This window comes from Coloeus monedula (genome assembly GCF_965178545.1).
Source record: "Coloeus monedula genome assembly, chromosome: Z".
Classification (NCBI taxonomy): domain Eukaryota; kingdom Metazoa; phylum Chordata; class Aves; order Passeriformes; family Corvidae; genus Coloeus; species Coloeus monedula.
Genome location: NC_138822.1, coordinates 9,495,129 through 9,519,259, shown reverse-complemented (window position 1 = coordinate 9,519,259; position 24,131 = coordinate 9,495,129). Strand labels below are relative to the sequence as shown.

The 24,131-nt window shown below is 43.9% G+C and overlaps 1 protein-coding gene across 1 annotated transcript; it reads left to right on the top strand.

Annotated features, from left to right (window-relative positions):
- Nucleotides 1-1,442: 1,442 nt before the first annotated feature.
- HSDL2 (hydroxysteroid dehydrogenase like 2) lies at nucleotides 1,443-22,573 on the top strand. Its single transcript, XM_082301434.1, has 11 exons — nucleotides 1,443-1,539; nucleotides 4,349-4,512; nucleotides 4,925-5,023; nucleotides 5,146-5,260; nucleotides 10,216-10,319; nucleotides 11,244-11,342; nucleotides 16,681-16,875; nucleotides 17,369-17,440; nucleotides 21,032-21,220; nucleotides 21,716-21,844; nucleotides 22,277-22,573. Exons 1-11 carry the CDS (start codon nucleotides 1,523-1,525, stop codon nucleotides 22,387-22,389), a joined length of 1,296 nt encoding a protein of 431 aa, XP_082157560.1. The 5' UTR covers nucleotides 1,443-1,522; the 3' UTR covers nucleotides 22,390-22,573.
- Nucleotides 22,574-24,131: the final 1,558 nt, after the last annotated feature.

Here is a 24,131-nt window from a genome sequence, read left to right as displayed (position 1 = left end):
CACACTGCAGGCATGAGGCTTACGGTCTGGGCATGCAGCTATGGCAGTCAAGCCCTGCCTTGGTCATTCAGGCCGAGTGGCTGCCGGGAGAATGAAGGAAAAGTATGCCTGAAGACCTTAGCAAAGCACTTTCACTTCCATCTGTGCAGGATGTCAACCGGGAAAGCAGGCAGCATGGAAGACGTTATAGTTGCAAAGCATTCAGACAGCCCTTGGCCCCTCCAGCCTGCTCGTGGCTCAGTCCTGCAGGAGTCTGCAGCCCTGTGAGACTGTGAACTGCTATGAAGCAAAGTAATAACCACCATTATATCAATACACAAGGACTAGTGCATCTGCTCAGGCTCACTTTGATTTCTGTCAGTAAAACCATCTGTCTCAATTCCTCCAGCAGGTTCAGACCTACCAGGTTGATTTCCCCTTCTGCCATCAGTTCCCAGTGAAACCTGAAGCCCTCTCAGGGTGCTGCACAGAATCTCTATGTGAAAGCTGAAGGGGGAAAGACAAACAAAAGGTGGAACCTGGTGGAAGATTTGCCAACCACAGTAACAGGTGGGCAGCATGACAAGGACGGGAGGAGGTCAGAGTCTTCATTGGGCAACAGAGGGAGGAGGAAAAGTTGCGTGTACTGGGCGTGGAGGCGAGGGCTGACCTTGCAGTTATTGTGAAACAAGAGAGGGACTAGGGGAGAGGTTGAAGGAGAGGATAGGTGTGGCTGGGTGAACAAAGACAGAGGATCCTACTGCAGGCTTTTTAACGAACAGGGAATCACAGAATCATTAGAGTTGGAAGTCACCTCTGGAGGTTATCTACTCCAACCACCCTGTCAAGGCACAGTGACCTAGAGCAGGTCACACAGCCTCCCTAGGCAGCCTGTTCTAGTGCTCTGCCACCCTCAACATAAAGAAGTTCTTCGTCATGTTTAAGTGGAACTTCTTGTAGCTTAGTTTACAGCCACTGCTCCTGGTGTCTCTGGGCACCACTGAAAAGATTCTAGCACCATGGTCTTGGCATCCAACTTAGGGATATTTATATGCATTAAGGAGATCCCATCTTCTTTAGACTGAACAGGCCCAGCTCCTGCGGTCTGTCCTCATGACAGAGATGCTCCAGGCCCCAGATAATCTCTGTGCTCCTCCACTTGACTAACTCCAGTAGCTCCTTGTCTCTCCTGTCCTGAGGAGCCCCGAACAGACACAGGACTCCGGCAGATGAAATGGACGCAAACCTCCAGTGATTTGAGTGCGACTGGCAAGAGACCAAAGCAAAATTTCACGCATCCGGCGGAGAACGAAAGGATACAGGAAGCGTCCCACTTCCACCCTTCATCCCGCGTACGCCTTTTTCCACTCTCGGGTTGCCTCGCAAGCCCCGAGCCCGCCACCCTCGCTCCTCGGGGCTGAGCGGCCGCGGGAGCGACCCCGGAGCTGCCCCTGCCCCGCCCCGAGCGGCCGCGGCGGCTGCGCAGCGGAGCGGGCCCGGCCCGGCCTCCCGGCCCGGCCTCCCCGCGCGGCCCCGCGCCGCCATGCTGCCCAACACCGGGTAAGGTGCCCCCGCCGCGGCCGCCGGGGCTGCGCGCTGCCCAGGGGCTCTCGGGGCGGGCGGGCTGCGGCCGGTGGCCGCCGCGGGGTTCGCTGGACACCCCTGAGCGCCGTCTCGCTGCCCCCGAGCGCTGTCTCCTTGCGGGGACCCGCAGCCGGCCGAAAGCGAGGGGCTGTAGCGGAGGACACGCGTGTCCCCGCGGGCCTGCGGGGTCGGGCCGGCCGAGGGGCCCCGGGCAGCACCAGAAACCCGGGGCGAGCAGTTCGGGGCGCGTCGTGGGCTTGAACGGCGCCTTTTGCAAGGGAAACAGTTATTGGAGGACTTTAATGTAAATCAGGCAGTTTATCAGTAATTTTGTATAGAACATTTATATTAAAGTATAATTACTTATTATTATTACTACTATTGCTGTTGTTGTTATTGCTATTTCTGTTGTTATTTTTGTTGTTATATAGTATTATAGTATTCTAGTACTGTCTTACCTGGCAGTCAAATTTTCATCTGGTATAGGATCTTAATTTAAAAGTGGTTTTCTGCCTTTTGGCTTTTCAGCGGCCAGTACTGCTGACAGCTGGGAAGATAAGTTATTATTTGTTCCTGTGTGTTATAAACAGGATTATTAAATTCCTAGCGTCTGTGTAAGCTGTAAAAAGTGTCCCTGATGTGACCTGAAGGTCTTTATTGGCAGTCATCTGTGGTGGGAAAGGAACCAATCTTAATGAAGATTCCCAAGACCATAGGGCACAGATGTGAATTTGATGTTTTCTGTCTTATTAGCAGAATTCAACTCTCATGGCAGTGATGCAGATGTGACCTTTGCAATACAGGTCATAAGAAATTTTAGACAGGCACATGCTTTATAAACTTTAAACTATTGGGCTGTTAAGTGAATTAAAAAATAAATCCTTAGTCTTCCAAACATGACTAACTAATCTCCATCCTCTGAGCCTGACCAACCAACCAGTTTTTTACCTGTCAGGTTGCATACGCATCCAGATCATAGCATCATGTCTTAAATATGAAGCAAAAATATTGTGATGGTGTTGAAAGATTTGCATTCACCCACTCCATTGAGCAAAGGGCCTGCTTTTACTACCAGTGTAGCAGAAGTCTCTGAGCTCTTCATGCCCTTCACAAGCTTCTGCTGCAGGTGAACTTTGGTTTTCCTGACACCACCCCAACATGCCCTGGTAATATTTCTAATTCCTTCTTTGTGGCCTGTCTTTGCTCCCACTCCCTGTATCCTTTCTTGGGAGCTGAGTCACAAGTTCCCTGCATAGCCCTGCTAGTCTCCCGGTACACCTGCTTGTTTTCCTGAGTAGACCACTCCAGCCCCAGGCAGGGCTTACAGTCCCATCAGCTTTTCTCTGCTGCTCTCTCCTCCAGAGCTGCCTCTCGCTGGACCCCATTTACCTCTTCCATGACTAAGGTGAATTCTGCTGACCTCATATTGGTTGGCTGAAGGTAGAAACTAGATTCTGGCCTTACTTTACTGAGTTTTACACTTTGACTATGTATTCCAGTCATAGTGTAGTGTGCATGTCACTGAACTCATGGCATTAGGTTTCTGCGGTTCACTGTTCTGTTTAGAATATTTTTCTTCCTGTGCCTTTCTGAGACTCAATTTTGTAGATAAAAGCTGTTTGAAATGGCACCTTCAGGACATGATTGACTTTCTGAGATCCTGTAGATGCCTAGCCCTGCCTCTGCAGGGGGAGATCACTCCCCCTTTCTGCCCCATTACAATTTTCTGCCATCTGAAAGCAAACATCCTCCTAGAGAGGGTTTATGAGATGGATGTTCTAAGGTTAGAGGGGAAAAAAACACATCTGAAAGAGGTGGGGGAGAAACAATACAAAGTTTGGCCCAGTCTGAAAGGAAAACTAATGGAAGCTCAGAGCATAAACTTTTATGACATTTGTGGTGCGAGCAAAGAGGTGAAGTCACTGTTGCACATAGTATATATTAATTCTTCAACTGAAGTTAGAAACCTGAACCTCTTGAGTTTTGCCACAGTGTTACAAAAAGCAACATGAGCTTTATGCACAGCACTGAAACATGCATTCCTACATTTGAAAAGCCTGTTGTCTAAAAGGCTTTATCATTTAATGTTTTTGTGGAGTTGATATTTCTCTTTTCAAAAATTCAGTGATATTGTGTTGGCCAGACATCCTTCTTAGGCTCTAAAACGTTAGTTTCTCTAAGTTGATTGGACCTGTTTATTTGGAGGACCCATTGGACTACATGCAGTTACTGGGAAGGTGTTGAGGGTAGAAGATTTAAGAGAAAAATTGCTATTTCTGAAAATAAAGGTTTTGGCATTTTCACATGGCATTGTGGTTCCAGACTCGGTACTTTGTACCACATTGAGACATCAGTTTTTTGTGTTTAGAGCACTGTGATTAATAGGTTACAGAGATCCTGTGTAGGTGTGTCTTGTTAGAAACTGGCACTTTGTTTTTACAAATTACTCCTTTTCCATTGTTGCAGAACATAGCAGCTCTGTTGTAAATCAGTGTGTTGGGTCTTTTTACAAAAAGGGAGAAATGTAACTGGGTGACCTGGGTAACCTTCTTGCTTTATAGTGTTTGCAGACTTGGGGTGTGGTACTTCAGTGGTACTTTTCTGTAGCTGTAGTCATCCCTTTTGTGTTCCCAGGCTGTTTTCTTAGTAAAAGGATGAAGGCATTTGTCAGGTTGGGAGACTGTGCAAATTACATTTGCCCTTAGAGTCTGAAAAAAGTCAAATTATTAACAGCTTCTGCTTTATTCTCCTCTTCTTTACCTTCCACTTCCCCCTTCACCTTTAGGAAACTGGCAGGATGCACTCTCTTCATCACAGGTGCGAGCCGAGGCATTGGCAAGGCCATTGCTTTGAAAGCTGCCAAGGATGGTGCCAACATTGTGATAGCTGCCAAGACAGCTGAGCCCCATCCTACTCTTCCAGGGACTATCTACACTGCTGCTGAAGAAAGTAAGTTGTAACAAATGAAGGTGCTGGGCTGGATGTATACCCTTGCTTAATTATCATATCTGAGTGGAAAAATGCATAGACTGTCTTAGTTCAGTTCACATTTACTAAAATAATCTTAGTGTTTCTCTTGCCTCCCAGGAATGCTGTAATGTTACTGTAAGGAAGATGGGTCTGTGTATATAAATGTAAAAATGCTACTCTACTTGAGATATATGAAATAAACATTCGCAGTGTTAAGATTTGGTTTTGGCTTCCCTGTTCTTCATACAACATGTGAAAAGGTCACAATTTGAGAGTGTGATTTTCAGTGGCTTCTTGAAGCATGTCACTGCCTGAGAGATTCTCAGAAGCTTCATACTAGTTGTCCCATCTGAGAGTAAATTTTTAAATGTTTAAATTTTTAATTATGCAGTTGAAGCAGCTGGAGGAAAGGCCTTGCCTTGCATTGTTAATGTGAGGGAAGAGCAGCAAATCATTAATGCCGTGGAGAAAGCTGTGAAGACTTTTGGAGGTAAGTTAAGGTGTAGGGGAGACATTAATAGGCAGGTTGTTCAAACAAAAACAAAAAAGAACAGCCTGCCCTATGAATTTTGTCTTCAAATGCTAATGTGAAATGGCTTACTTTAAAACCAGGGATTGATATTTTGGTGAATAATGCAAGCGCCATCTCTTTGACGGGCACTTTGGAAACAGCAACGAAGAAAGTCAATCTTATGATGGATGTCAATGTACGAGGAACCTATCTCACGTAAGTGCTGAGAGAAGGAAGCAAAGCAATTGTAACAGAATGTATGGTGTTACTTCAGCTTTTCTGAGAAATTCTGTAGCTGTCTTGCTGCCCTAGAATTTAAGTGCAGATGTTCTGCACGTGCTCACAGGAAATTGGTCAGTTATTGGTCAACTCATATAAACTAATGTTTCCAAGAATTATTTGCAAGTTGGAGTGAACAGGAACCTTATTACTGCAGTCATTAAATGTTCACAAGCCCCTCTATGTGTGAAGGAGAAAAAACTACTTTGTTTCAAATGAAGCCCCAGCTTGGCTTTGTTAAATGCTGATGCTCTTTCATTTCAACCAAAATGACTAAATTTATGCCTACATCAAGTCAGTATTTTATTTGTCAGTTTCTTTCTCAAAAGCGTCTTTCTCATCTTTAGAGATGCTATTTAACTCACTGTAGTTAAAAGAGAAGTGTTAAAGATATAGCTTAATGATCCAAAGTGTTCTTCACCTACTTTCAGTTTATCAACTCTATTATTTATTTAAATTAACATACCAAGATTTGATTTCACAATTCCCGGGGTCCTTATTTTGCACATTTTTGGAGGTGGATTTAGTAGGTTGAATCATCTTTACATTTACAGGATGTCATTTAAAGTACCGTCTTAAAATGAAGACTCTGGTTATCACAGGGTTTAAAAAAAAAGACCCTAGGATGATGCAGATTCTCTAAATTCAGATGTTGCTTGGTGTGATCAGAAAGTTCTGTATCAAAGTATTACCACAGAATCATTGAATAGTTTGGGTTGGAAGGGGCCTTTAAAGGTCATCTAGTCCAATCCTCCAGTCTAGAATAGTGTTTGTCATTCTCCTTTGTGAGAGAATCAGTCTGGTTGCCAGCTCTTGGTAAATCGCTGAATGGATTCAGTTGTATTGCTGTGGCAAGTTCCGTCTTCTCCTCACCACCCAAGAGCAACAGTGATTTTCTTGATGTTACATCTTGCTATTCCAAATTAATGGGGAATTCTCAAGTGTATTTTTGGTCCTATTCTGCCTTGAAAAGATTAAAAATCAGATTCTGTGTGCTCCAAGTGGAAGAGCATAAGAAAAATCAGTGCCTCTCAAGGGAGTGGTCTTTTTCATTACTTTTGTAATTCTCAACTGAGAAAACCTAGTGAAGGATTTTCACCCTTTCTCCTTGCTTTGTATGTTGATTCTGATTGTAATTTGTAGAGACCTACTTTCAGTTTAATGTTCAAAAAATTGCAATAGCTTAAAATGGTGTGGATTTTTTGCCAGTGTAAAGGTGGTGGTAGGGAAGATGTCCCATCTGACAGAGTATACCTGTTGACATAGAATCGTGGAATTGTTGAATCATGGAATTTTTGAATCATGGAATGGATTGGGCTAGAAGAGACCTTAAAACATCGTCTACTTCCAAGCCCCCTGCCATGGGCAGAGACATCTCCCATAGACCAGGTTGCTCAAATCCTATCCAGCCTGGCCTTGAACACTTCAATGGGTGGGGAATCTACAATTTCTTAGGCCACCTGTTCCACTGCCTTACCACTTTCAGAGTAAAGAATTTCTTCCTAATATTTAATCTCAACCCACCCTCTTTCAGTTTAAAGCCATCTCCCCATGTTCTCTCACTCCACACCCTTGTGAAAAGTCCCTCTCCCACCTTCTTGTAGCCCTTTTAGGTACTGGAAGGCTGCAGTAAGGTGACCCCAGAGCTTGCTCCTCTCCAGGCAGAATAACTCTCAGCCTGTCCTTGCAGGAGAGCTGCTCCATCCCTCTAATCAACTTGGTGGCCTCCTCTGGAGTTGTCTCAAAAGTCCAGTGTCCTTCCTGTGCTGGGACCCCAGAGCTGGATGCAGTGTTCCAGGTTGGGTCTCACCAGAGCAGAACAGAGGGGCAGAATCCCCTCCCTCCCCTGCTGCCCACGCTGCTTTGGATGCAGCCCAGGACACATTTGGCTTTCTGGGCTGTGGGTGAGTGCTCATGGCTGGGTCATGTCCAGCCTCTCACCCACCAGCACTCCCAAATCCTTCTCACAGGGCTGCTCTCCATCTGTTCATCCCCAGCCTGTGCTGGTACTGGGAGTGTCCTGACCCAGGTGCAGCACCTTGCACCTGGTCTTGTTTAACCTCATGAGATTCCCATAGACCCACTTCTCAAACTTGTCCAGGTCCCTCTGGATGGCAGTTCTGAACTTCAGGTGTGTCAGCAGCACCACTCAGCTTGGGATCATCTGCAAATTTGCTGAGGCTGCACTTGATCCCTTCATCTGTGTCATTGGTACAGACATTGAATAGCACTGGTCCCAATACCAACCCCTGAGGGACACCTCTTGTCACTGATGTCCATCAGGACTCTGAGCCATTGACCACTACCTTCTGGATGCCACTGTCCAGCCAATTCCTTATCCACTGAACAGTCTGCCCGTCAAATCTTCTCACTGCAGTTTAGAGAGAAGGGTGTTATGAGGATCCTTCTCTAAAGCTATACAGACTAAATGACACCTGTAGCCCTTCTCTTGTCCACTGATGTAGTCCTTGCATCATAGAAGGCCTTATGGTTGGTCAGGGAGGACTTGCCCTTGTTGAAGACCCTCTGACTGTCCCAAATCACCTCCCTGTCCTAGGATCACCTCCTGATTCTAGGTGGATCTGTTCCATGATCTTCCCAGGCACAGAGGTGAGGCTGACAGGTTGGTCGTTCCCAGGGTTCTCCTGTCCACCCTTTTTAAACATCATTACAATGTTTCCCCTTTTCCAGACACCTGGGTCTTCACCTGATTCCACAGTTTTTCAGATATGGAGAGTGGCTTGGTAACTACATCAGCCAATTCCCTCAGAACTGTGAGATGCATCTGATCCGGCCCCATGGACTGACTATCTTCAGGCTCCTCAGATGGTCAGAGACCTGATCTTCACTTAAAGTAGGAAGCACTTTGCTCCCCCAATACCCATCCTGCTGTCCATCCACTTAAGAGGTGTGGGAAGAGAAGACTGAGGCAAAATAAGTTTTGAGTCCCTCAGCCTTCTTGTCATCAGTTGTCACCAGTTTTCTAGCCTTGCTTATCCCGGGATGTGTGTCAGTACACCTCCTCTGTCTTCCTTTTCTGACTGACACACCTGTAGAAGCCCTTCTTGTTATTCTTTGCATCCCTCGTAAAGTTCAGCTCCAGCTTCACTTTGGCTTTCCTCACCCCAAACCTACACAACCAGCCTGTGCCCATATATTCTTCCTGGGATACTTGTCTCTGCTTCTACTGGCTATGCATTTGTTTCTTGTCCTTTAGTTTAACCAGCAGTTCTGTACTCATCCATGCCAGTCTCTTACCTTCCTTGCTAATTTCTTGTGCCATTGGATGACTAGCTCTTGTGCTCTGTGGGAGGCGTCCTTAAAGATCTGTCAGTTCTGTTCTGCTCCCTTGTTTCTGAGGGCAGTGTTGCAAGGGTTCCTGTTGACTTTGAAGAACTGGAATTTTGCTCTTCTGAAGCTCAGGGCCCTGACTTTGCTCTTTGCCTGACCCATTTCCCTCTGGGCTGTGAGCTCCACCAGTGCATGATCTCTGCAGCCCAGGCTGCCTCCCATCATGGTGTCCCTGATTAGCTCACTTAGGGTTGTGACCATCAGGTCCAGTATGGTGTCCCTTTTGTTAGGGTTATTACCTGGATTAAGGAGTTATGCTCCATGCATTCCTGGAATCTCTGGGATTGCCTACAGCTTTCTCTGCTACTTTTCCAGCAGATATCGGGGTGGCTGAAGTCTCCCAGCAGGACAAGAGCCTGCGAGTGTGATCCTTCCTATAGCTGGAGCAAGCAGGTCTCATCAATAGGCTACCCGTGGTCAGGGACCTACAGTGACACCAACACCAACAAGGCTCCCTTTGTTGCCTCAGTCTCTGTTTCTTACCCAAAGGCTTTTACCTGCTCATTGTTGTTGATCTTCAGTTCACAGGTTGTTCTTCAGAGATGGCTCATCACACTCAATCCACCTCTTGATGCAGGGGGCAACGCCTCCTTCTCTCCTCCTTCCCCTGTCCCTTCTGAGTAGGCTCTAGCAATCAGTGGATGCAGTCGAGTCACGGGATTCATCCCACCAAGTTTCAATAATGGCAGCTAGGTTTCTTGGTCCCTATGCATTAAGAAATTGAGACATCTGTTAGTGAACTGCCACTGAAAAGAGCTGAGACCCTAGGATGGTTAAGTAGGTGGTAAATTATTTACTTTACTACTGTGGTGATTTTGCTATTGAAGGTGTTGAAGTTGTTCCCTTTGTAGCTGAGAGTATGCATAAGTCCTGTTGGAATAGGTGACTAGTTGATCACTAGTGTGGTGATGTTTTCACCTTGTGAAGCTTGATTAAAAATTCTCAAGCAGAGATCAAATACAAACATGTACCCTAGTTCTAGAAGTGAAGTCAAAAGACAATTTCTGTAAAGTAAAAGCTCTGATTTACAGAGATGTGTAAATTCAAAGTAGAATTCTCTCAGCGGAGAATAGGTTTTCAGTTTTCTTCGAAATATTTATAATAGTATTCTGCTATGCAGTATTATTTCTTCAACATGGTTTTAAAGAAGAAATAGGTATGGGATCAGAAGAGAATATTTTTATGACTAAATGATGCTCTTCACTGTTAATTTTGGTTGTTGCCTTGTAGTGTTTTGTTGCCCCTACCAGAAGTATTACAAGGAGATAATGGTTTCTGAGTATCTGGAAAACTAGCTTTAGTCAAAGCTGATGCACTGGTTGGAGAATGTGGTTCAGTTTGCAGGAATGAGTACTAGGCCTGAGATAAGTGATCTGGGACAGATTTTGTTTTGTTGTTCTTTATATCATTTAAATATTTGATATGAGGAGAGGGTTTGTCTTGGGCTCTCTGTGAAAATACTGGTCTACTAGTATTGTTTTTACTGTAGTTATTGATGTTCCATAAAAGAGGAGACTGATATGTCTGAATCTATCTTTCAGGTCTAAAGCATGCCTTCCCCACTTGAGGAAGAGTAAGAACCCCCATATCCTGAACCTTAGCCCACCTATGAATCTGAATCCCATGTGGTTCAAAAATCATTGTGGTGAGTAGCATTCAGAGCCTTTGTTGTTGTGAGAAACATATAAGTACCTGGTAAAGTGTGCAGTAGTGCCTGAGCAGAATGACAGATCATGTATCTTTAGCACTATATACAGAGTGGCACTAATGGCTCCTCAGAGCATTTTGTACCTGACCTACAAGAAATTGTTTTGTGGGAAAATGTAGGGCAGGTTTCATGGCATCATCCATCCTTTTTGGTTTTAGGGTAAGTCTGTGCTTTTCTATGGGAATTTTTAGAGTTACATAATATTTTTTTTCTCCAAATAGAGACTGAAACCCAAAATTACTTTTCTTACTGATTCAGCTTCACTTTTTTTACTATGGATAAAGCTCAATGTTGTCTTTTAATATGGAAATTACTTTGAGGTGGAAAAAGAACTCCAATGTAATCTTGAAGTTAGTGTTGCTTATTTTAAAACTGCAGAAAAAACTTTGTATTTTGGACACTTGTCATGTTAAACTCCAGCAAGTTCCAGTTCTTTCCCCAAAAAAGTTTCCCTTCTCAAAGTAACAAGGATTTAGAATTCCTGTGTCCCACCCTTTTGTTTTCTGTAGGATGCTAGTTTGGTCCTTAACAGCTAGTATGCCTTAGGCATCTTGAAAAAAATTGATCACTCTTGTCAGTATTCTGTTTATAAAAACATGACAAAATCACCATGCAGCTAGGCTTAAGTTATTTTTGGCAAAACATGTGTAGCTTTCATTTTCTTTGCAATGAAAAGACATCAGAGTACAGTTTGTATCTGACAGGGGTGGGAGGTCGAAGGGACTCTAGGAAGGTACTGTTCTGCCTGAAAGCCCTGAATTTTCCATGTGAACCAATTATCTGTTTTATCTTCCTTTCATTATTAAAATTACATTTTACATAGAGTGTAAACTTCTATCTTTTTTGCACTTGTTGTCTTAGCTTATACTATTTCTAAATATGGGATGTCCATGTGTGTCTTGGGAATGGCAGAAGAATTTAGAGGAGAAGTTGCTGTCAATGCCTTATGGCCTAAAACAGGTGATTTTTTTTTTCTTTTTAATATTACTAAAATACTGACTTTCTGTGTTTTGTCTGTGAAAGCTTGTTTTATTTGACATTAAACATACTTCAGACTTCTTCTGGAATAGCTTCAGGTGACCGAGCAGTTCTTTTATATATTCTTTTTTCATCCTGCATGGGTTCTTGTTTTCATTCCTAGTTGTCACTAGACTGTTGCCACTTTGATCTAAACTCATGTTCAGCTAGTTTGAAACCACACGGTTGGTTGAAGCATATGTGTAGTGTTTGGCTTGCCTAGGCTTTTTCTGATGCACCCATTGTTTTGGTTTGGACAGAATCACAAAAATATTCTTGTGCTTTCATGAGTGGGAATTGAACATCTGTGTATGTAGTACTATTTAGAATTCCTTGCTAGTTAAATTGCGAGAGCCTACTGACAAGATAGATACCTCTGTACATGCGGAAATAATTTTTAAAAGGCCTATTCCTAGAAGTTTTGGCACAGTGCAATTCTGTGAAGAGTTGTTCACAGAACCATCTGATTGCAAATTACAGGAAATTAAAGAGCTCTCTGGAAGAAAAATGGCTCAATGCTCCCATGTTCTATTAGCTTCAATTTGTTTTCTCTGGGTCATTGAGGATAAGGGCTGCTGTTTGAGGTTTGGCCAGCTGTTTGCCAAGGAGGCTGGTTTCTCCTCCCCAAATACATCTGTGGCAGAAATCATACTGATGTTAAAATCAATACCAGACAGAGGGTAATCCTGCCCTTTAGTGGTGTAAGCCCAGTCATTGTGTTTATTTCCTTAACTAGTGCAAGGAAGAAGGAAGAGGAGATAAAAATATGAACCAAGATCCTCTTCTGAGGATGGTGCTTCAGTTTAAGAAGTGTTTGTACACAGACAGTTTTCAGTGTTTTCCTGTTAGGAGCTGCAGGTCCCTTTTAAACTCTAATGGAAACTGGAACTCTCTGATCTACTTTCTCTAAATTGATAAATACAAGAAAAACTTAACTATTTCAGACAAAATCAGCCAAATTTCTTAGCTTAAGTGCTGTAGGTGATCATCAGTTGAACAGTTGGGTTGGTGTGCCTGACCGACTTGGTCCTTTTTCATTGGTCTGGATGCTTGCATCTTAAATTCTTCCAGTAAATGGATGCCTCATAATTCTGCTCACTCTGTGCATTCTACCCATAGAAATATTTTGGTAAGAGATTGACTTGTAAAATTATAATTATATCATTCATGATAATTACATCATCACAAAACCTGTACTATGGTGAAGAGAGTAAGGTCTTCTTCTGTGACGTACTGAAGGCAACTACATGCATAACTTCAGAATCTGGATTGCCTTCTGGTGGAGTCAAAGTTCACCTTTCAGGTTTCAAGTGTGTGTTGTATTTTTTTATTTCTGAGGCCGTTAAAAGAAATACGCACTTGTTTCTGCATACTTGCTTTTTGAGTGCCACAGGAAGACCTCAAAACATTTTCAGTGGAGATTTCCCAGGGTCTATGTCATCTGCAATAGAACCAAGAAACCTGATTCTTGGTCTTTAGCTCCCTAGACCCCACCCTTCCCCCTGTCTTGTCTTTAAAATGGCACTGCTAAATGGGTTTTATATCTCCTCAGAATCCAGTATGTGGGAGTAACTTGGTTTCTCATTAACAGAGGGTGACCTTTTACCTATCATTGTGTGGTTTTTTGTCATTGATTGATTTAACAATGTATATTGCCTGTGAGAGTTAGGGACAGTAAAGGAATTAATCAAGAGTGTCTTGTTCTGATAGAGATATGGTATGAAACTGCAGACAACCAATTTGACTTACTTTTTTCATGGAAAGGCTGTTACAAGTTTACCTGTGTCTTGTAAATGCACATATTCGTATGCTGCATAGACACATTATGTGCATCCCTTGCAGCTCTGGATGTGCTGGAAAAAACACCCACTACTATTGGGGAAATGAGTCAGTGGCTTTATGGGTCCTGTTAAAAGCTGAAGATTTTTTTTCTGCAGAGACCAGCTGGTTATACTAGGTATTTATTTTGCAATGTGGCTGTTTTCCCCCACCCACGTGAATAATTTGACCTCCTTTTTTTTTTTTCATGGCAAGGGAAAAGAAGAACCCGGGAGAATTTCTCCACCCACTCACAATGGAAGTTTTTTCAGAGGGGTGGCTAACTTTATAAGCAGAAGTTACATTAAGTCTTACATTGTATAGTTGAATACATTATTTCTTTCTAGTTTTGGCTTAGGCTGCAGGACTCCAAATATCAGTAGTAGTACCAGTATCTCAGATGTGGTCTCGTATTAAAGAATGTCTATAATTGTATTAATAAAACTGCTACCAAATCTGACATTCTTATGTGGGGAAGTGGGAAACCCAAACTAAATAAAGTTGTATCTTTCTCTTGAGCATTACAGTGCTGCCTTGTCCTTGGTAACTACCCACACCTGCTAAAGTAAGAGGAGAACACTGTGGGAGCTGGTACTGGTTACAGAGTGCAGCTAATACTTGTTCCCCACTGGATCCTGCAAAACATGAGGCTTGGAAGTGCAGGAAAATGCCCTTTACAGATGAAAACAGTAGATATTCTAATAAATGCTTTTTAAAATAAAGATTTCTCTCTGTGAGATGCTGCAAAGAAATGTTAAAAAGTAATTAGGCTTTCTATAAAACCAAAGGTATACAAGCAGAGCTTTTTCTTTGCAGAAATCATGCCTGCTCATTCAGTGATCCCTCCATGAAAACTGATGTGACATCAAGTATAAAAGAAGATCATAATATGTGAATTCTCCAGTACAAAAAAATATGCTTTTGAAAGGTTTATCTTCCAAAAGTGAGAAAGTTAACTTCTTTATTGTTGTCATCTAGACAGATAGTGTTACAGACTTCCACAGTGTCTGAAATACAGTTGCAGAGTTCCTGATTTAAAAGTCCACTATCATCTCATACAAATATGTTTACCCTCAGTGTTAGTATGGATGCCAGATCTGTTCATTAACCTGGTTCTTTAAACATGTGAAGGTATGTTGGTAATAAGATGCCAGAGTTCTCCATTTATCTAAAAGTGAAATAGGATGTCTATCAAAAGGGCAAGGGGCAATCCCATCACTAAGAGTGCAGAGGAATAATTGAGGTGTCCTGGGACAGAACTGGAAGTCTCTTCATGTGCATTAGAGGCAAACCCACATCACTTTATATGAAATTAATGTAACAATGTACAGCCAGACTATGAGGCAGTGCTGTTTGAAACCTTTTTGCTTCAATCTATGCAAATAGGCTGTGCTCAGAAAAATAATAGTTACCAGTAACAGAGAAGTGGCAGACCTGTGGGCCACGAAAAGTGAGCAGCTTAATGAATCCTTAGAATAAATATATTAACATCAACAGAACTCAATTTCATCATGGTGTTTGAGAGAAATATTCTCTGAACTGTTGGTAGTTATTATGGTAGGGCACATACCATTTCAGAAGACCAAGAAAAGGCAAATTTATTGACTTTTTTAAAGATGAGAAAAAGACCTAGGTAGACCTACATGTATGTACAGTATATCTATTTGTCACTTTTTATTTTGATGTGTATTTGTAGCCGTTCACTCAATTTGAAAAAAAAAAAAGAAGCTGAGGTTGCTTAAAGGTAAATGAAACCTAGACAGTAATTCTCATCACAGAAGACTAAAGTAATGAAGTCAACGAGGACATCTACACACTTGGGCACTCTTGTAGAAAACACTTGGACAGGAGCTCTCAGGCCAGTGCTGAAGACTTCTGTCCTTTTTCCCAGTGCCTACTTGGAAAGGTGAATGATCCTGCTAAGATACATGTGTCCTGCACAGTGCCTGTTTATTTGCTATTTAAGGAATGTTGGGATCATTTCTGTATCAAAATTACTTTGCGTGGAATGGAAGCACTGAAAGGAGGACAAAAATTTGGTTTATCCTTCTGCCTCCCTGATCTTCTGGCTCCATATGTAGGAAAGGGTTTGTGAATCTGTCTCAAAACTTGGGGATAGAGCATTGAGTTTTAAACAGCAGATGGGAAAAACTAATGAAGCAGAACATATGATGGAAAAACAGTAAGATGGCAAATGGCAAAAGCTACAACCAGACAGCCTTTCTGTGGAATAGGATGAAAAAAATGGAATGGATACCTCAGCCTGGAAGAGCAAATCACAGGCTTAGACAGCAACATGCCATGATGTTAGTAGCTTCCGTGGGAGAAACATAAAGAAGACTACTGGAATGGCACAGAAGTAATAGAACTGCTTAATAAAATAATCAGAAGCCAAGGAGATGTGGATTTTATTCTTAGGTCTAACACAGCCTTTCTGTGAAATGTTGAACAAGTTATGTGAGGTTATGTTACTTGGTTTCTCATTAACTTAGGAGAAACACCTTAGTAGCTCATGGGAGTTATCAAAAGACTAAAATTGAGCATCAACTTTCAGTGTGATAATCACCAAAGCAAATGCCTCTTTATAACTGATGTGTCATACATCCACTTTGAGGAAAACTGTTGTCCTGTTAGTTTTTCATGGGCTGAATAACTTGGTGGAAATCTATTACAGCTGGTGATGGGGTCAGTGACTCTGACCCAGGAAGAGGTGACCGGTCCAGGGAGATGGTCCCGAAAGGAATCGCCTTCCCAAGGCCCGGTGTCTTCCCTCAGCTGCTGGCAGAGGGGCCCTTGCAGAGACTGTCAGCTCTTTAGTGATATCAGCTCGTGATTCCAGCTCAGCTCTGCAGGGCAGCCTCCAGGCCAAGCCAGACCAGAGAGAGAGACGAGAGGCTCGTGTGGCTGGTTCCACACGAAGGCAGCTTTATTGTGGGTCCCCTCCGGCGAAGGGGAGAGCCAGGGACGAGAACTCTCTCTGCACAGGGGCAGAGGGCTTGCTTTTATAGGGATACAGGGGATGGGTGGGGACCAATGGGTTACAAAGAATCTGCATAGGGTCTCCTAAAGGATTGTGGGCTTGTCTTTTCTCGCCATGACCACAGAAGTGGTTGCCTTTCCAGGGAGTCCTGCTGGGTGATTGTGAAATCTCTTATCTCAGCAGAGATCCCTCCAGGGCAGGGGCTGGGCATACCCCACAGAAATCCAGGTGGGATGATAAATAAATAGAGGGATGTGAATGTCATAAAATGTTCTGGCCTTTTTGATTCCTGTAATAGTATCCTGGGTTTTTATTGTTGATTGTAAAGAATTGGTAGTATGATTGGTAGTATTTCACAGCTTTTGTCTTCCTAGAATTTCCTTTTGCCTGAAAGGAAAATAAAGTCTGTTTATTTACGAAAGAAATGACAATTCCATATCATCAGTGTTAAAGCTTTGTTTTCATACCCTTCAAACTTTCTAGCCATACATACAGCTGCTATGGATATGCTGGGAGGAGCTGGAATAGAAAAACAGTGCAGGAAAACGGACATCCTGGCAGATGCTGCATATTGCATTTTGACGAAACCAAAAACTTTCACTGGAAACTTCATTATTGATGAAGTTCTGCTGAGAGAAGAAGGAGTTAAGGATTTTGATGTTTATGCAATTGCACCAGGTAAAAGAGATCTTTAAGGTGAGAAGTAAGTTCAGGAAGGAGGGGAGAATATTAATACAGTTTTGTTTCCAGGGGCTCTTAAATTAGTTTGTAAAAGAAGTTGCTTTGCCTCAGCTTTGAGAACATGTCTTACTGGAAAGCCCATATGGATCCACTGGGAGTTTAATAATTAAATGCCTATTAAATCAAGAACTTCTTTAATGAAAAGAAAACCTACCTGCATTGTAGGTGTATGTATTACTATTTAACAGCTCATAGATTTTTAACGTTTTTTTCTCTGATGTTCTTCACTGCAACCTTAAAAGCCTTCTCAGTCAGATTTTAAATGAACAGAACTCTAAACGTGTTATTTCATGCTATGTTTTTCCTGCAACTTGTAGTTTATTTACTTATAAACTGAAGTACGGTACTACTTGACTGTAGTTTCAGATGAAATGGATTCCTGCTGTGCAACTTTACTTGGATTTACTATTATATTTTTCCTCCCTCTTAGGTCACCCTCTGATGCCTGACTTCTTCTTAGATGTTGAAACTGACACTACAGCTATGAAGCAAGAAAGATATGGTAGGGAAAGCACTGTGTATACAAGTCCATAATTTCCATAATGAATTTCACTTCACAATAATGAATGCCCTCTGTTTTTCATTTTTCTCCTATGAATTTGGACTCAAGCTATTTAGCAAAAACCCTTTTCTCATTTGGAGAATTTATGGAAGTGACTATGTACTTAAAACTGGGGAGAAAATAGTCTCTCCTGCAGGACTTTCATGGTGTAAAGTCAATACATTATTTTGAAAAATTCTTTGTTAAACATCTGAATTGTGGTAGTAGGGAGGTCACAGGTAAATATTGCTGGAAAAAGAAATTTGACTTCAAACTGCGTATTTTGCAGGAATATCTCCTTTGCCTTGCTAATTTATACAAAAGAATATGACATAAAGCCTCCATGGTTTCTTAGATGAAATGTGCACAATTTACACAGTTAAAATAACTCTTGGATGAAATGTTGTTGCAGTGGGGTCTCCTGCAACATGCATTAGACAGCAAGGCCCGTGGAAAGAAATAGGGAGCGTTTCTTGATAGAAGTTTCAGAGATCTTTATTTTCCAGCCACATGGCCAGGGGACTGCCCAAAGACTCTGGAATCACGGGACAACCAGGGTCCTCCCCCGGCTGGGGAACACAAAAAACCCAGTAGGGAACAGGATTAGGGTACATGTGACCAGAGAGCAGGGAGACCCCGTGGCTAGGCCGTGCCTCTACCCCAGGGTTCCCTCTCCCAGGACCCCATGGCAGGGGGGAGGAACCCCAATACCTCCCCTTTTATTTTAACTAAAAGAGGTTTAAAACTTAACATTGGAAACAACTGGAGAAACATAAGATAACAAGAACAGTTTCAAAAGAAAACAAGCCACCCTCTTGATTCTCTAAATGTCCAAACAGATTTTTTCTCTGGAACATCTTAGGGCTGGCAGGAGGGAAACAGGACTCTCTGAACATGCTTTGTGGGGAAAGTGAGGCAGGAGAGGGTTTCTTCTACTTGTACCTGTTGGAACTTTAAACAACAGTAGGTAATTCTTTCTCCCTCCCCTTGTCATCCCCCACTCAGCATTGGAAAGGAATTTTTGGGCAACGGATTGGTAAAGGCATGGTTTTGTGAGGGAAACCATGAGTGAAAGAATGGATTAGGAATACACAGGGGATAACAGGATATGGGATAAAAGGGAAAGGTAGATTGAGAAAGGGAGACTGTATGGGTTGCTTATAATGGGGATATTGTCTGATGTGACTACGACTTGCAGTGTATATACTGCCTTTCACAGAAACACCACCAGGCCCGGTAACATTTGCTGCTTGCAGGCCTTTCCTTCCTTGTATAATCTTAAACTTTACCACTTCTCCATCTCCTAAGATTGGGATATATTTTTTGGGCTTATTCTTTATAATGGCAGTACGATGAACGACTATGTCTTCCTGGTTGTCACATCTTGTTTTAAAACCATAATTTTGTTTGACATGATACCATTTTACTATTCCTAAAACCTTAGCTACGATAATTTTTTCTTTCTTCCGTCTCGCTGGAACTGCTGGAGTTGCCAGGGCTGCCCGTTTCTGCGCGCTCTCGCCGCAGACTCTCGACTTCTCAGGGTCGCATTCGGGACCGCGCGGGCCGGGCCGGGCCGCGCCGCTCAGCTCCTTGCGCGCTGCTGCTGCTGCTGCTGCTGCCTCCAGTTCTGGCAACAGCTGCGCTGCCACTGCCTGGTGCCGCTCCGCTTTTCTCGACCGGGCATTTACGGGGCTCGCACCATCACGTGCCGCGCAGGGCCAGGCAGGCACCGCCGGGTCCGCTCCATCGCTCCGCTGCCGACACCGCGGCTCGCGCTGGCCCGCCCGTGCGCGGGAATTGCCTCGCTGCTGCTCGCAGAGCGCTCGGTGCACGCGGCCTGGGCCGGGCGGTAGCGGAGGAGCTCACTGTAACGCACGCGCCGTTCGACCACGTGGCCCCACGGTGGACTCCATTGTCCGCTGCCGGGATAGGAAAGGGACGTTTCCCTTCGCAGAGACACAGCTGATATTGTTCAGCAGTCTCCGTAATTAGATAATATTCACAGAAATATTCTTCCCTTGGCATATATGCTGACTCAGAAGTTAGCTGTGTCCAAACATTCTTCCAAAAGTCTTTGGTAAGAATCAAGTCCCAAGAAACGTAGAAAAAGTTCTTAAACAACCATGAAAGGAAATGTTTCAGTTCTTTTTGAGCTTGAATTAAGCTAAAATTTACATACCGTTGTTCAAGAATCTTTTCAAGTTTAAGATAAATGTCCGTTTGTGGCTCGGAGAGCCATGAGTCTTTCCACAGTTCCTCCATAGTTTAGAGATGGAACAGCAAAACAAAAGCAAGAAAAGAAAATCCAGGGAGTTTCTTTACTCATGAATTTTTGGGAATCTTCAAATTCTTGATCGTTTCATAGTCACTGTCTTCAGGGAATCGTTACGTTGCCCGCATTCTCTACCAGTTGTTGCAGTGGGGTCTCCTGCAACATGCATTAGACAGCAGGGCCCATGGAAAGAAATAGGGAGCGTTTCTTGATAGAAGTTTCAGAAATCTTTATTTTCCAGCCACCTGGCCTGGGGACTGCCGAAGAACTCAGCAATCACGGGACAACCAGGGTCCTCCCCTGGCAGGGGAACACAAAATAACCAGTAGGGAACAGGATTAGGGTACATGTGACCAGAGAGCAGGGAGACCCCGTGCCTAGGCCATGCTTCTACCCCAGGGTCCCCTCTCCCAGGAGAGAATTGTAGTGTGTCAAGTTGGATAGCAGCTAAGAATGCTCTCCAGAACGGGTTTTATATGAGTGCCAAAATAGGGATAAGGCAAGGACAGAGGAGGCAAAGTTGGAAGTGTTCCTTTCTGTTGAAAATACCCCTTGAGCATCACCCTAGGGCCGTTCTGTCAGGGATGGATGGTGTTACTTCCCTGGGCTCCCAGTGCAGGTTATTTTGTAGGGACTCACAGAAGAGACCTAAGCATTTTTTGATACTGAAGACACCTAGGAGACTTTCAACAGCATTTTTAGGACTGTTCAACTTGATTTGCTTTGTAAATTGCAAAAGCTGTCCTTTGTTGTTAAATGTGCATGTTCACTGGGGTAAAGTAAACCATTGATCAAAGCAGTAAATTGATTTCCCCCTTAGAAGCCTTTGCAGAAGAATTTATAAAAATATGCATGTTCTTTACAAGATAGACTTGACAGAAGTATTTTGGGATGAAAACGATGGTTATTAAAGACACTGATTTTTTTTCTTAATGTTGTCAGGAGTAGTGAATAGATTATGTCAGAAAACTGTTGTGTAAGCATCTGTAATGAACTGTAAACAGTCAGAATTAGAATTTTCCTGTGGTTATATTTTCACTTTTCTTTTGATCTATCGGGAATCAAAATTTATTGCAGAATTACATTTAGTGATGTACACCTATTCAGATTCCCAGGTGGAGAAAGCATCCTTTATCAGTGTTAATACTGAAATGGTAAAAAAATCATTTTCCCTACTTTGTAGCTTAAAGCTTTTCAAATGGAGTTCTCTGTTCATGTTTTTACATTCATTTTTAAAGTGGTTTGCATTTGAAAGAGAAAAATAATCTTTCTCATAGGTGCTGCCCAAGAGGAGAAGAAATTAAGCAGATCTCAGCAGGAAGGAGCAGATGGAGCCAAGGTTAAGACAGAATCTGCTGCAGCCGAGCCATCGGGTCCTGTTGCAGAGACATTCAGAGTTATTCAAGGGGCAATGACTGAAGAGTATGTGAGAAGTACTCAAGGTGTCTTTCAGTTTGAGTTATCTGGTAAGAGCATCGCTTGTGCAGCCTTGCCTAGCAAAAGGCACCGGGTATGTTCAAACAGAAGCCTTTGGAGGCCGGTCCCAAGCAGGGCAGCTCCTCTTGCCCTCTGTGGGATGCTCCTTCTCCGGGCCCCCTTGGGCAGGCGCCGGGAGCTGCTGCCCCTCGTGCCGCACACGGAGCCTCTGTCCCGGCGCTGCCGCCCGCCCCGGGGTGCTGTGGCCACCGACAGGGCGCTCTCGGGGCCGCGGGAGGAGCGCCAGCTGCCACCAGCTGTGTGAGCCAAGCGCAGCCTCTGGGCTCTCCTGGCCACGTCCCCAGCACGTGGTGCTCGGGGCGTCGCGGGGGACAAGAGGTGGCTTCTTGCAGAGCATCCGCCGGCGTGCGGACTGCCATGGAAGCGCTCCGAAGGCGCACGGCTGCGGCCGTCCGGCGGGGGCAACAGAGAGGGAGGGCACCGCGCTCTTTGCTGCCTTCTCAGCTCGCTTCGCTCTCGTCCAGGTGATGGTGGAGGCACTTGGTATATTGACCTGAAGACCAAGGGTGGGAGCGCTGGCTTCGGAAAGCCTCCTGTGACAGCTGACGTGGTTATGAGCATGTCGAGTGCCGACTTTGTGAAAATGTTCACAGGTGAGGGACAAAGGCCTTTGTCAGGGGACGCAGGTACCGGTGCCCAGAAAAGCCTCTGCTGCTTCTGGCTTTGTGATCTGGGATTGGAGGAGCTTTCGGCTTCTTGTGGCTCAAGGGAACGGGTAGGCAAGAACTGCTTGGATTTTTCTGCACTCTCATGTCCTGTGAACAGGAAGAGTGCAAAAGCTTGCCCTGCTTTTATTAACCAGCTGCTGACATTTTAGCAGCCAGGCTAGCTTCAGAAAGAATCCAGTCAATGTGTTGGGCTTCTGCTCTGCACATCTCCGAGCGGTGTTTCCTGTGTCACTGCTTTTACCAGGATGACTTGGTAGCAATGTAGCAGCTGAGGTTTCACTGTGGCATTATGTTTTCCTGTGCACAAGCTTTCTCCAATTCCTTTCATATTCTGATAATTCTGTTTCTTCTTTTTAGGTAAATTAAAGCCAACTCTGGCCTTCATGTCCGGAAAATTAAGGATAAAAGGAAACATGGCTCTAGCAATAAAGCTCGAGAAGATGCTTTCACAGCTGAATTCTAAACTGTGAGGGGAAATCCATACTAGCACAATAGTGGCCTTTCATATATAACTGCAATGCTGTTTTAGATTTTTAGTCCTTGTTTTTCTGATGCGGTATAAGTAATATTGATAAAACGTGAGATTTTTATAGAAGAAATAACTCACTCTGATTAAGAAGGTGTCGATTAAACTAATTCCTTCCCAAGAACACACTTAGGTTCCAGGTGTTTTCTTTACTTCTGCTTCTCTGGACCAATGTAGAACACCTGAACTGATTTTTTTCCCCACATAGTTGTTTGTAGACATACCCCATGGAAAAGGTGGGTAGAGCACATGTCACAGTGCAGATCTTTGCTAGAAGTGCTATGCAGAATTTACTAAGCTGGCTTAGAAGTAGAAGCAATGTAGTCAGTTTAACAGGGTTTTAATTTCACCTGGTAAATTAGTATCTCAATTTTTTCTTTTCTTTCCTTAGTTTATTACTTACACAAGTTCTCACACCTCTGTATGGCACTGAGTTAGGCTGCACAGCCATACTGAGTGATAAACAGATTTTCTTCTTGTGCAAAGGTGTGCTTGCACACATGCATGCTTATGTGCTGTCTCTCTTCCCCTACCCCCTACGTTCCTACAGCCAGTCATTTCCCCTTCCTTCCATTTGGCTGGTAAAGATTTAAACTCAGTGGTAAAAGGATGCATGCCTCCACTTTGTAAGTGCCCGAGTACACGCATGGGCTGCAGCTTCATGTGACAGCATCTGCAAAACCAGGTGGACCAACATCTTAAAAATGTTTATTCATGGTGGCCAAAAAATTGCCCCAAATCTGGATCGTTCATTCTTCTGAGCAAGATGAGAAGGTTGCAAGGCTTAGGTTTTATTTCTCAATTAACTTAGCAGCCCAAAAGTTTACAACTCTTTAAAGCCTGTGCTTGTTTAAAATTGCTTATGACCTGCATTGAGGTCACATCTGTATTGCTTTCGTCGCAGTTCACAGAATCACAGAATGGTCAGGTTGGAAGGGACCACACTGGGTCATCTGGTCCAACCTCCCTGGTCAAGCAGGGTCGTTCTAAAGCACATTACACAGAATTGTGTCCAGATGGTTCTTGAGTCTCTCCAGTGAGGGAGTCTCCACAGCCTCTTTGGGCAGCCTGTTCCAGTGTGCAGTCAACTGCACAGTAAAAAAGTTCTTCCTCATATTTAAGTGGGAATTCCTGTTCATCAGTTTCTGCCCTTTGCCTCTTGGCCTATTGCTTGGTATCACTGAGAAGGGCCTGAATCCATGCTCTTGGCACCCTCCTTTCAGATACTTGCAGATATTGATGAGGTGAGGCAGTTGAATTCTGGTATAAAACTAATTCACCTCTGCCCTTCAGTCTCAGGAATCTTGAAAGACAGTAAGATGGGTTCCTTTCTCACCGGGCACAAGGGGCTGAGGGTGCTGAAGGAGGGAGAGAGAGAGAGGAGGTGGCTTACCCCATGTTGGACATTATGGTAGCACAGCGAAGGGTGGCTCTAGCCAGGGGGCAGCGCCAGTGGGCTGTAACGTGACCGCTTCCAGTCCAGCCCCCACACTGGGCTGTGCTCAGCGGCTGTGCTCAGCTGAGCCACCAGCACGGCCATCAGCCCGAGGCTCTGTTAGGTCTGCGTGCCCTAACTAGCTACCAGTGCCACTAGTCTCAGGGGCTGTGCCCAAAAGTTTCAGGCTCCACTGGGCAGTGTCTGCTTGCTACCCCCATCGTGGTGTCTGAATTGGTCACCACTAAGTC